We start from the raw sequence: 14,855 nt of genomic DNA on the forward strand, positions 1-14,855 counted from the left end.
AATTTGACTATGTTATAGGCATGGGCATGGTTGCTATAATTTGACTATGTTATAGGCATGGGCATGGTTGCTATCAATTGACTATGTTATAGGCATGGGCATGGTTGCTATCATTTGACTATGTTATAGGCATGGGCATGGTTGCTATAATTTGACTATGTTATAGGCATGGGCATGGTTGCTATCAATTGACTATGTTATAGGCATGGGCATGGTTGCTATAATTTGACTATGTTATAGGCATGGGCATGGTTGCTATCAATTGACTATGTTATAGGCATGGGCATGGTTGCTATCATTTGACTATGTTATAGGCATGGGCATGGTTGCTATCATTTGACTATGTTATAGGCATGGGGATGGTTGCTATCATTTGACTATGTTATAGGCATGGGCATGGTTGCTATCATTTGACTATGTTATAGGCATGGGCATGGTTGCTATCATTTGACTATGTTATAGGCATGGGCATGGTTGCTATCATTTGACCATGGGCATGGTTGCTATCATTTGACTATGTTATAGGCATGGGCATGGTTGCTATCATTTGACTATGTTATAGGCATGGGCATGGTTGCTATCATTTGACTATGTTATAGGCATGGGCATGGTTGCTATCATTTGACTATGTTATAGGCATGGGCATGGTTGCTATCATTTGACTATGTTATAGACATGGGCATGGTTGCTATCATTTGACTATGTTATAGGCATGGGGATGGTTGCTATCATTTGACTATGTTATAGGCATGGGCGTGGTTGCTACCATTTGACTATGTTATAGGCATGGGCGTGGTTGCTATCATTTGACTGTTATAGGCATGGGTGTGGTTGCTATCATTTGACTGTTGCTATGAGCATGGGCACGGTTGCTATCATTTGACTGTTGCTATGAGCATGGACATGATTGCTATCATTTGACTGTTGCTATGAGCATGGGCATGATTGCTATCATTTGACTATGGGCATGGGCATGGTTGCTATCATTTGACTAAGTTATAGGCATGGGCATGGTTGCTATCATTTGACTATGTTATAGGCATGGGCGTGGTTGCTATCATTTGACTATGTTATAGGCATGGGCATGGTTGCTATCATTTGACTATGTTATAGGCATGGGCATGGTTGCTATCATTTGACTATGTTATAGGCATGGGCATGGTTGCTATAATTTGACTATGTTATAGGCATGGGCATGGTTGCTATCATTTGACTATGTTATAGGCATGGGCATGGTTGCTATCATTTGACTATGTTATAGGCATGGGCATGGTTGCTATCATTTGACTATGTTATAGGCATGGGCGTGGTTGCTATCATTTGACTATGTTATAGGCATGGGCATGGTTGCTATAATTTGACTATGTTATAGGCATGGGCATGGTTGCTATAATTTGACTATGTTATAGGCATGGGCATGGTTGCTATCAATTGACTATGTTATAGGCATGGGCATGGTTGCTATCATTTGACTATGTTATAGGCATGGGCATGGTTGCTATAATTTGACTATGTTATAGGCATGGGCATGGTTGCTATAATTTGACTATGTTATAGGCATGGGCATGGTTGCTATAATTTGACTATGTTATAGGCATGGGCATGGTTGCTATCAATTGACTATGTTATAGGCATGGGCATGGTTGCTATCATTTGACTATGTTATAGGCATGGGCATGGTTGCTATCATTTGACTATGTTATAGGCATGGGGATGGTTGCTATCATTTGACTATGTTATAGGCATGGGCATGGTTGCTATCATTTGACTATGTTATAGGCATGGGCATGGTTGCTATCATTTGACTATGGGCATGGGGATGGTTGCTATCATTTGACTATGTTATAGGCATGGGCATGGTTGCTATCATTTGACTATGTTATAGGCATGGGCATGGTTGCTATCATTTGACTATGTTATAGGCATGGGCATGGTTGCTATCATTTGACTATGTTATAGGCATGGGCATGGTTGCTATCATTTGACTATGTTATAGACATGGGCATGGTTGCTATCATTTGACTATGTTATAGGCATGGGGATGGTTGCTATCATTTGACTATGTTATAGGCATGGGCGTGGTTGCTACCATTTGACTATGTTATAGGCATGGGCGTGGTTGCTATCATTTGACTGTTATAGGCATGGGTGTGGTTGCTATCATTTGACTATGTTATAGGCATGGGGATGGTTGCTATCATTTGACTATGTTATAGGCATGGGCATGGTTGCTACCATTTGACTATGTTATAGGCATGGGCGTGGTTGCTATCATTTGACTGTTATAGGCATGGGTGTGGTTGCTATCATTTGACTGTTATAGGCATGGGTGTGGTTGCTATAATTTGACTATGTTATAGGCATGGGCATGGTTGCTATCATTTGACTATGTTATAGGCATGGGCATGGTTGCTATCATTTGACTATGTTATGGGCATGGTTGCTATCAATTGACTATGTTATAGGCATGGGCGTGGTTGCTATCATTTGACTATGTTATAGGCATGGGCGTGGTTGCTACCATTTGACTATGTTATAGGCATGGGCATGGTTGCTACATGTACATGTAGGAACAGTTGTATCCGTGTATCTTGAAGTACATCTTCAATAGATTGGTTGAATTAATAAATATTTCATTAGATATTTGACTTGTAATAAAAACAATAAGACTTACCAACAAATCTGTAAGGTAGTCTGTTTTATAATCATCTCCATGTTTCTCAGCTGTACCATTGATAGATAGGACATAGTTATAATAAACAGAGTTATGAACCTGTATAAAATGTACACAAATTACATAATTATATGTATTGCTATGGCAACTTGTATAAAGAAAGACCACTGTTTAGAAAGTCTTCATTGAACACATAGTCTCCCCCCCCATCATTTCAACTAAGTAATTCATATTCTGATTCTTTATGACAAGTACAAATACAAGTACAAGTACAAGTACAAGTACAAGTACAAGTACACGTACATGTACATGTATGGCAGCCAATTGGTCATAATACCATGAAGGTCATGAAACAAAGGAATGTGCACATGTGGACTACTGTATGTTATGACATTTGTGCCATGTTTGGTTGAAATGGGCTGATACACATCTGAGTTATACAAGTGCACAATGAATTTTAGCTATAGGCCTTTGAATATAGAGGCCAGGGTCAAAGTCTCATAAGAAAGCTGATCAAAATGGGCATAAACCCTTCATTGAAGTCACTATCACAACTTGTAGATTTTTGTGTACATGTCGATTTTTTTTTCAATTCGGTTTTATTTTCTTAGGAAAGCTGAAAATATTTCAAACTATGTCCCCTGACATGTAGAGTTACTTGTGTACACTTACTACGTAAATGTTGCATGTTTGGACAATATCTTGTGATACACATGACTTACTATACTTTACTATTGGGGATGCCAAAATCTTAGAAAATGCATGCTTCCCAATACGGTCCAACTACTAACTAAAAGTGTTTTTAGAGAAAAAATTGAACATAAAACTAATGACCAGACATAACATCACAATTCTATCTGAAGATAATTGATTTTGCTTTATTCACTTTTCTCTTTACCTATCTATCTATTCCAGTGACTATAGATATATTCTCATTTCACCTTATCTATCTATTCCTGTGACTATAGATATATTTTCATTTTACCTATCTATCTATTCCTGTGACTATAGATATATTCTCATTTTACCTATCTATCTATTCCTGTGACTATAGATATATTTTCATTTTACCTATCTATCTATTCCTGTGACTATAGATATATTCTCATTTCACCTTATCTATCTATTCCTGTGACTACAGATATATTCTCATTTACCTATCTATCTATTCCTGTGACTCTATAGATATATTCTCATTTTACCTATCTATCTATTCCTGTGACTATAGATATATTCTCATTTTACCTATCTATCTATTCCTGTGACTATAGATATATTCTCATTTACCTATCTATCTATTCCTGTGACTATAGATATATTCTCATTTACCTATCTATCTATTCCTGTGACTATAGATATATTTTCATTTTACCTATCTATCTATTCCTGTGACTATAGATATATTTTCATTTTACCTATCTATCTATTCCTGTGACTACAGATATATTCTCATTTCACCTATCTATCTATTCCAGTGACTACAGATATATTCTCATTTTACCTATCTATCTATTCCAGTGACTATAGATATATTCTCATTTACCTATCTATCTATTCCTGTGACTATAGATATATTCTCATTTTACCTATCTATCTATTCCTGTGACTATAGAATCTGATATATTCTCATTTACCTATCTATCTATTCCTGTGACTATAGATATATTTTCATTTTACCTATCTATCTATTCCAGTGACTACAGATATATTCTCATTTTACCTATCTATCTATTCCTGTGACTATAGATATATTCTCATTTCACCTATCTATCTATTCCTGTGACTATAGATATATTCTCATTTTACCTATCTATCTATTCCAGTGACTACAGATATATTTTCATTTTACCTATCTATCTATTCCAGTGACTACAGATATATTCTCATTTCACCTGTCTATCTATTCCTGTGACTATAGATATATTCTCATTTTACCTATCTATCTATTCCTGTGACTATAGATATATTCTCATTTACCTAGTATCTATCTATTCCTGTGACTATAGATATATTCTCATTTACCTATCTATCTATTCCAGTGACTATAGATATATTCTCATTTACCTATCTATCTATTCCTGTGACTATAGATATATTCTCATTTACCTATCTATCTATTCCAGTGACTACAGATATATTCTCATTTTACCTAACTATCTATTCCAGTGACTATAGATATATTCTCATTTACCTATCTATCTATTCCTGTGACTATAGATATATTCTCATTTTACCTATCTATCTATTCCTGTGACTATAGATATATTCTCATTTACCTATCTATCTATTCCTGTGACTATAGATATATTTTCATTTTACCTATCTATCTATTCCTGTGACTATAGATATATTCTCATTTACCTATCTATCTATTCCTGTGACTCTATAGATATATTCTCATTTACCTATCTATCTATTCCTGTGACTATAGATATATTTTCATTTTACCTATCTATCTATTCCTGTGACTATAGATATATTCTCATTTTACCTATCTATCTATTCCTGTGACTATAGATATATTTTCATTTTACCTATCTATCTATTCCTGTGACTATAGATATATTCTCATTTTACCTATCTATCTATTCCTGTGACTATAGATATATTCTCATTTTACCTATCTATCTATTCCTGTGACTATAGATATATTCTCATTTTACCTATCTATCTATTCCTGTGACTATAGATATATTTTCATTTCACCTGTCTATCTATTCCTGTGACTATAGATATATTCTCATTTTACCTATCTATCTATTCCTGTGACTATAGATATATTCTCATTTCACCTATCTATCTATTCCTGTGACTATAGATATATTCTCATTTACCTATCTATCTATTCCTGTGACTATAGATATATTCTCATTTCACCTATCTATCTATTCCTGTGACTATAGATATATTCTCATTTACCTATCTATCTATTCCTGTGACTATAGATATATTTTCATTTTACCTATCTATCTATTCCTGTGACTATAGATATATTTTCATTTACCTATCTATCTATTCCAGTGACTATAGATATATTCTCATTTCACCTATCTATCTATTCCTGTGACTCTATAGATATATTCTCATTTCACCTATCTATCTATTCCTGTAATTCTATAGATATATTTTCATTTCACCTACATGTATATATCAATTACTGTGACTCTATAGATATATTTTTATTTTACCTATCTATCTATTCCTGTAACTGTATAGCTGTATTTTCATTTTACCTAATATCTATCTATCTATTCCTTTGACTCTATAGATATATTTTCACTTTTCAGTAATAATTCCAACTTAATTATTCCACTAAACTTTAAATGGAATATTACCACTGTTTTGTGATTTGGTAATTGTACAATGTATTTGTGATGTTATTTCTGACTTACCAGTCCTACCCAGGAATCCCATCCTGGTGGTACATGTATTTGTGATGTTATTTCTGACTTACCAGTCCTACCCAGGAATCCCATCCTGGTGGTACATGTATTTGTGATGTTATTTCTGACTTACCAGTCCTACCCAGGAATCCCATCCTGGTGGTACATGTATTTGTGATGTTATTTCTGACTTACCAGTCCTACCCAGGAATCCCATCCTGGTGGTACATGTATTTGTGATGTTATTTCTGACTTACCAGTCCTACCCAGGAATCCCATCCTGGTGGTACATGTATTTGTGATGTTATTTCTGACTTACCAGTCCTACCCAGGAATCCCATCCTGGTGGTACATGTAGTTGTGATGTTATTTCTGACTTACCAGTCCTACCCAGGAATCCCATCCTGGTGGTACATGTATTTGTGATGTTATTTCTGACTTACCAGTCCTACCCAGGAATCCCATCCTGGTGGTACATGTAGTTGTGATGTTATTTCTGACTTACCAGTCCTACCCAGGAATCCCATCCTGGTGGTACATGTAGTTGTGATGTTATTTCTGACTTACCAGTCCTACCCAGGAATCCCATCCTGGTGGTACATGTATTTGTGATGTTATTTCTGACTTACCAGTCCTACCCAGGAATCCCATCCTGGTGGTACATGTAGTTGTGATGTTATTTCTGACTTACCAGTCCTACCCAGGAATCCCATCCTGGTGGTACATGCTCAACTCCACCTGCTTCTTTGTCTCCATACTGGAATGAAACAAATCAGTATCTACATTTACTTAACTATAAACCAAGAGTCTGTTTTGTCTCTTAAAACACAAGAAATCAGTCTTTTTGACGATTTTACTTTTTACTTTTGCTTTATATAGTTTGTAACTTTGTAATTGTTGTGTTGAATGTACCTTCTGTAGAGGTTACTTACAGCCAAGCAAACCATATATTATATACATTGTACTGATATTAGACATGTACACAGTGTGCCTCTTCCTGTATTTGTCTTCTTCAGACATTTGTTATACTGTTTTGACAATGAGGCATGTCTATTTATCCTATAGTAGTATACTATTAGCCAACAAGCAGTGAGCTTTATTTAATGTAAGCAAGCTTTAAAAAATAAAATTGGCGACACTTAGATACAACAAAGTTTCTCTATCTGAAATATGTAAGAAATGGCTGGATTTTGACAATTAAACCTGAAGGTCAAAGTCAAGGGCTTAACAGAACACTTACACCTGAAAATACAGGGTAGACATTCTATGTGTTATAGTTTTTCAGTTAAGCAGAAAATATTGAGTTTTAACAACAAATATGGCTGCCATTGAGTACTACTATGAGTGATGTGATACATCTACCAATTCATGTATTCTAATTTATACCTACCTGATTCAAATATTTTCCTGCAAAGAATGTTGAGTATCCCATTTGCTTTATGTATGTAATAAATGCTTTCTTCTCAGCTCCATTCTGCCACTGAGGACTGCTACAGTTGCCTGCTATGGTATTATTGAGTGCTCCATGGTTGTGTACATAGTTACCAGTTAGAATACTTGATCTACTTGGACAGCATAGAGGACTGGTTGTAAACTGATACAAAATATACAATGTGTATTAAACATCAGTAAGGAAGAGTTTCAAATTCACTGCACTTTACAGAAATACATTGTGAAGGTTGGAATCCATGCTATCAATGGTCCAACCATAGAATTACAACCCTTCTCACTAAACTGTTACAACTGAATGGTCAAACCATAGAATTACAACCCTTCTCACTAAACTGTTACAACTGAATTAATGGTCCAACCATAGAATTACAACCCTTCTCACTAACCTGTTACAACTGTATTAATGGTCCAACCATAGAATTACAACCCTTCTCACTAAACTGTTACAACTGAATTAATGGTCCAACCATAGAATTACAACCCTTCTCACTAAACTGTTATAACTGAATTAATGGTCCAACCATAGAATTACAACCCTTCTCACTAAACTGTTACAACTGAATTAATGGTCCAACCATAGAATTACAACCCTTCTCACTAAACTGTTACAACTGAATTAATGGTCCAACCATAGAATTACAACCCTTCTCACTAAACTGTTACAACTGAATTAATGGTCCAACCATATAACTACAACCCTTCTCACTAAACTGTTCCAACTGTATTAATGGTCCAACCACAGAATTACAACCCTTCACACTAAACTGTTACAACTGAATTAATGGTCCAACCATAGAATTACAACCCTTCTCACTTAACTGTTACAACTGAATTAATGGTCCAACCACAGATTTACAACCCTTCTCACTAAACTGTTCCAACTGTATTAATGGTCCAACCACAGAATTACAACCCTTCTCACTAAACTGTTACAACTGTAGTAATGGTCCAAGTACAGAATTACAACCCTTCTCACTAAACTGTTACAACCCACATAAACCACAAATGATTACTCATTTGATAGCTTGTAAATTGAGCAAAAACTTGCATCTAGGTCACAGGTTGGTCTCTTTGAATACAGATACAGTAGAAGTGATGCTTGGTATTTCATTCATGTGACATTCCGTTCTTGACAAAAAGACACATTTAACTCTAGACTAACAATAACAGAGACACAACACAACACAGCAGGATCCTTTGCCCAATCACACTCAGAACAGTGATAAGTATTGCTATTATGCAGTAAAACAGGTTTCTAATGAAAACATTACACATTGGACTTGATGATTTTAATGGCTGCAGTTGTTTATTTTCTAACTGATAATCAACATTTCAACTTGACTACTTCTACATCCCCACTGTCCATGGCACCTATGTAATTGTTTCTTTTGCAATAGAACTTGTCTGAGGGTGTGTAAAGAAAATGTTACATGAGTGAAACACCAAACTAACATCATTTCAACTGTTAATAATAGTTTTACTATTTGGTAAATAAACATCATTTTTTGGCTTCTCTGCTGTCTGATGAAACCTCAGTTGAGTTCTACTGTTTAATTCTCCCATGTTGCCAATTTATATTATAGCTGAATCTAATAAGAGTATTATCAGAACATTATCCATTTATATGTACTGTCATTTTGTTGTATTTCACTCCATTCACAATGAGCGTAACTACAATGTAGTGTGCAGGTTGCGGGCTGCTGCGGGTTGCTGCAAGCCTGGGATTTTAACTATTGTGCGGGGGTTGCAGGCTGCTGTGGGTCTTTGTGAGGCTGGGATTATAACTACTGTGTGGGTTGTGGGCTGCTGTGGGTCACTGTGGGGAATTGAGTGTAACTATTGTGCAGGCTGTGGGTCGCTATTATTTTTCCATTAAATGTTAATTTATTCACTTGTTAAAACCCAAGAAATTTGTTTTGCTGGGCACTAGGGGTAACTTATTGCGCAGGTCACACACTACATGAACTGTACTATTCAATAGAACCTATGTGCTGGTCATGTAATGAATAATTGTAAAACATTGTCTGTCACCAGCTTTACTTCATCCACATGTCATTGACCTTTTGAACTCTGCAATTTCCTTCATGTACAATAAAACATACAAATTATAGAGATCACAAAATGTAAGCAATATATAAATGGCAACAAAACCTTTCTAATATGCAAATCCTGTCATCCAGTCATGTGACAGGCTAAATAATACAAGGTCACATGGTACAATGTCACATAACATCATCCATATCAAAAAAATAAACCAGCAAGTTGCAACCTGCATGATGTACATATACATGATGCCTATACTTTGGGTATTGTTGTAGGTATCACATCTTGCAATATGTTTGACTACAACATTACCTCATACCTTTGATTTGCTGACACTTCTTCATCCATAAACCCTACACATGTAGGGTCTATGGTTCATCACAGTGGATTGTATAATCTGAGTAAACATCACATGATGTGTCACTTTCAACAATAGTCATTAGTGCCAAGCAAACAAACCCTTTTAACAGCCCCTCCCCCTTTTCTCAGGACACTGTCATTTTATATTTCACATTCATTACAGAAATTTCTCCTAGTTTCCTGTACTCACCATATTAGAGAATGTTATTCCAGCATCTGCCAGTAGTTTCTTTGTCTTTGTCATGGGTGTCTGTCAATACAATAAAATAGTGTAATAAAACCAACAGAGCTATTTTTTATTTGTTTGTGGACACAGTTTTACACTGCCTTTTCCAAATAAGGAATAATAATTCTAATACATGTAGAAGCAATTAACTTGGCATGCGTAGTAAATTAATACTATGATAATAGTCGTTTTTTCAATTCCGTTCTCTCGATCACAGCATGGATGTATTAGTGAGACTAATACATCCATGATCACAGCTAGTCCTGCTGGCATACGGAGTAAGTCGTCCCTTCATGTCAATACACCCGTGCACCGCACCGTCTACAATCAGGACATCACACAGTGAGATCCACTGTCTCTGGTTCACTACGTACGAGTCTACAATATCCCTTAAGTTATGTACTTACGATGCTGCCTTCAGACTCAAATTGAATTCGCTGTTTGAACTAAAATCAAAATGTGTTAACAATAGCTTCATATAACACAATGGATCTATTATTAATAACAGATCCATGAAAACACATAACGATATAAGACTAGGCATACTTTCACTTCGCCTCGGCTATCTATTTGTGGTCAATAGTTCAATCGCTGGTGACTGAGACACCAAACCATCTTGCGCCCATTTAGTTAACAAGTTAACACTCAACTTTTCAATACATGTACACTCACCATACCACCAAGAACAACGTCCTGGTCGTCTGTCAAAATAAATACAATATTTGGCTGAGGTTGGTTGGCATAACACGTACAGTAAAGGAGGATACACGATACTATCAATACGCGATACATTTTGTCTGCACCGTCCAGTGACCCTGCAGCTGTGTTGTTAACTTGTGTATGTGTGTGTGCGAGATGCTCTGTATCATGTGACGTAGTAATGAATCATGTGACAAGCGATAAGAGGTCACGAACTGTCTCGTTTTCACAGATGTCAATGACATTGTTACAGGGATCTCGCTCGGGACGTGTAGCTGTCGCTCTGGACATTCTACGCTTCGAGGATTCCAACACGCCTTTGTCAGCTCTGCGAAGTTGACGGAGAAGTGTTGGAGTCTCGGAGCGCATACTAGGATTTCCAGAGCTAAGGGAGCGATCAGTTTTTACGGCCGGGGGGGGCGACACCTCAATTCAAATTGGGACTGAAAGAAGGGGGGTCATCATTTGTGTGGATAAAGGGGGGGTCACCTTATTTTCAACAACTGAACAAAATCATGGACCATCCTGCTGTATAAAGAGGATTATGGCTAATCTGCAAATGAGGGAAATTCAAACTGCTGTACAGAGCACTAGCTTCTGTGTCTTGTTTTCAGCATTTTTTCTGTGCTCCGAGAAACACACACTGACACAGGTCATGTTTGTGAATGTCGTCGGATGGTAACTTGATACACAAATTAGTTGAAAATCTTCTGAAATGGTGCTCTAAATGGCCTCCAAAGGGTGTTCGTTTTTCAAAAAGCTCTTACCATGGGAGGGGACACCCCTCCCAATTCCAACCCCCTCGCTTGTGTAGCATAGTAAAATCCCGGGAGTAAAAGTAACTATGTAGTGTGCTGTATTGTGCTTTGTGAGAATCTAGAGTGTTTTTTGCAAGAACAAGAAGAGTGTTTCTTGTCAACAGATTGGGGGGGGGGGGGGTTATTGTGTTTTTTTATTTGTCGGGGGGTTGGGGGGTTGGATTGTTTTGTGGATGAATCGCAGGGGGGGTGTCACTATTTTTAAGTACAACAAGAACAAGAAGTCACCGGCCCACCCCAGCCGTAAAAACTGATCGCTCCCTAAGGGACGTCATTTTTATAGTAGCTTGTTTACTGCACTATTGAGTTACATACATCGTTTGAGTCCTGGTTAGGGAACATTCAGTATTTACAAGGGGAGAGAAAATTACACATGGTATGTTAGCTTATTTCAAAAGGAAGCAGTAAAATAAATGCAGCCAAAGTAAAATTTGAAATTAGGCGGTATAAGTTGAATCGAAGTTTGAGCATGTTGAGGGAGCCAAGTGGGGTCCCTGGAGATTTTTGAAATTCAAGGACTAAAAGAATATTTTCTGGTGTTATTTTAACATATCAAGGTAGTAATAACGCTAAATACAATTTGAATCAAAATAAAAGGGAGCAGAGTGATGGGTACTGAGGTACAGGTGGGTTCCTCTTCAATCTGATTAAAATCCGATATAGATGTCGGCTAATCGTTCATTGCTAGTTTACCTTCGTTATTTTTAAAAAATGTAAACATGTACCAAGAAGGTCAATTCAGGCAAAATAACGAAGGTAAACTGGCAATGAACGATTAGCCGACATCTACATCGGATTTTAATCAGATTGGGTTCCTCTTGAGCGCCTAGAAATTTTGAAAATTGAGGACTAAAACTAAACAGTGTTAGCTGGTATTATTTTAACATGTAAATGTGATAACAATACCCTCTCCTGATCACAATTTAAATTTTAATTCAGAATACTAACTCTAGAAAAATCCTCAAAGTATAGTTGCATGCATGTAACTTGGTGAGCTGAAAATCTCTGACAGGTTTCATTGCACAGATATTTATAACTGGTAAATGTTGATTATAAATATTAAATACATGTTGTAAACAAAGAATATGGTAATATAGAGCTAGCTGTTCATTGCACAGATTAGTACATGGCGTTCTGTTACATGAAATGAATATATATAAGTATACTGTAATTTTTCATGGTATGGCATGTCATCCAAGTATCTGGTTAGACTCTCTCACAGTCTCGGAGCTTCGCATTATCAAATTTAAAGCTAAACGAGTTGTTTTGTAAATTGTATGTACTGTTATCATCTGCATAACCGTACTCGAATATCCTTGGATTGTGTGCCCTCATTGACCAGATATGTATACATGTACATGTTTATACGTCCCTGCTGCGAAGCTCTGTGTTTCCGCGAAGCCCTCGGCGTCGCAGTCACATGTCAACGAATGGTTATCTTTATGTGGTCGACACATACAAGGTTGAGGTTATTCGAGTGCGGTTATCTATGATATCGGTACATACAAAACAACTCGTTTAGCTTTAAATTGAAAAATGCGAAGCTTCGAGGACTGTGAGATCGAGAGAGTCTAAGTATCTGGTATGCTTTCACTGACTGACATATAATCTACACCGTGATATTCAAGATGAGTTGATCCTATTTGGTCAGACTTTGCCCTCCTGTGCTGTGTGGCTTCAGCTGTTTATTTTTTTATGTACTATGCAATACATGCAATATGCACTGAAGCATTCTAACAGAAAAAACAGAGTGTTAATAAATAACTTGCATATTAAATTGTGTATATATAGGTGTGTTCTATACTTCAGTGTCAGCAAAATATTTGAGTTTCATTCTGTTTCTGAAAGATGGTATACAATCGAGGGCGAACGCCTGCTGTCGCCCTAACTAGCGACTATGGCGTTGAATGCCTGCCAATATTCGAAAATTCAATACTGCAATGACTATATGCAATACTGCAATGACTATATGCGATATGACTACATGAGATGATTACATGCGATATGACTACATGCGATGTGACTACATGAGATGACTACATGCGATATGACTACATGAGGTGACTACATGCGATGCGACTACATTAGATGACTACATGAGATGACTACATGCGATATGACTATATGAGATGACTACATGAGGTGACTACATGCGATGTGACTACATGAGATGACTACATGCGATATGACTACATGAGATGACTACATGCTATACTGCGATGCGAGATGATGACATGATATGCGGCGATTTTGTAATGACGTTATGCCACTCGTAGATTATTCAATATGCATAAGGGGTAGACCATTCGATATCCTGGGGGGCTTTGAAGATTGGTGGAGAGTCATTATTTTTTTTCCCACCTGCTTGCCTGAGAATTATTTTTTTCTCCTTCGCCTATGCTGGCAACTTTTTTTTCTTTGCTTTTCTGAGATATCCGTATTTTTTTTACGTCAATGTTGAACACCTACATTTGTTGCCACAATTTTCTGTTTGGTTTTGGCACACGGTAATAGAGAGAGTAAAAAGATGTTCTATGACACACATATTATATTTAGAAAACTACATATTTCATACATGTTTGATTTTCAATTAAATAAACATCGTTGACAGTTTTTATGCCATGGTATGGTGACACACTGAAAATACAAATCGGAAACTTGATTGGTGAACTCAAACATTCAGATAGACCAGTCAGTTTCTCAAGCTTGGGGGATGGGGGTGTCAGTGTTTTTTTTCCATTGGGCCGACAAAAAGTCACTGACCCCCCTGAATAAAGTTTCATAGCATCTGACAGTAAGTTGTAGAGGGAAGAGCTTTGAGACTGGGATATGTCCACCTCTTGTGTGTTATTGTGTGTGTGAATGGGGGGGGTTTCTAGGGTTCTACAAAACGGCCTGGAGGATTTTTACTTCTAAAGGCAATGTTTAGGCTATTCACAGACACTTTCAGACAATAATTTACAAGCTTTACAAGGCAGCTCTAACATGTAAAAAGCAACTACATAAGGTTGAAACATGTTTGAAATAAAGTTCCATAGCATCTTGACAGTAAGAGGTGGAGGGAAGAACTTTGATTTGAGGCTTGGACATGTCTACGTTTTTTTTACCAATTTTGGTGAATCTTATTGTTGGTTTAACGAATGAGTGGCCTCTGAGGTGATGGAGTGCAAGGGGTCCCCCCGCCAGATCTGCAGTTTTTT

The 14,855-nt window shown here is 36.8% G+C and overlaps 1 protein-coding gene across 3 annotated transcripts in view; it reads right to left on the bottom strand.

The window, feature by feature from the left end:
* The window catches only part of LOC144432689 (N-acetylglucosamine-6-sulfatase-like), a 48,277-nt gene extending 37,292 nt beyond the window's left edge, over positions 1-10,985 (bottom strand). For all 3 annotated transcript variants that reach the window (XM_078120971.1, XM_078120963.1, XM_078120956.1), the window contains exons 1-5: positions 10,811-10,985; positions 10,103-10,162; positions 7,448-7,651; positions 6,749-6,814; positions 2,675-2,773 (exon numbers count right to left, since the gene is read on the bottom strand). In XM_078120971.1, the coding sequence (XP_077977097.1) occupies positions 2,675-2,773; positions 6,749-6,814; positions 7,448-7,651; positions 10,103-10,162; positions 10,811-10,930 (549 nt within the window). In that variant the 5' untranslated portion in view covers positions 10,931-10,985. The remainder of the gene's footprint in view (positions 1-2,674; positions 2,774-6,748; positions 6,815-7,447; positions 7,652-10,102; positions 10,163-10,810) is intronic.
* Between the last annotated feature and the right edge of the window lie 3,870 nt (positions 10,986-14,855).

Source organism: Glandiceps talaboti, chromosome 1, assembly GCF_964340395.1.
Source record: "Glandiceps talaboti chromosome 1, keGlaTala1.1, whole genome shotgun sequence".
NCBI classification, from domain to species: domain Eukaryota; kingdom Metazoa; phylum Hemichordata; class Enteropneusta; family Spengelidae; genus Glandiceps; species Glandiceps talaboti.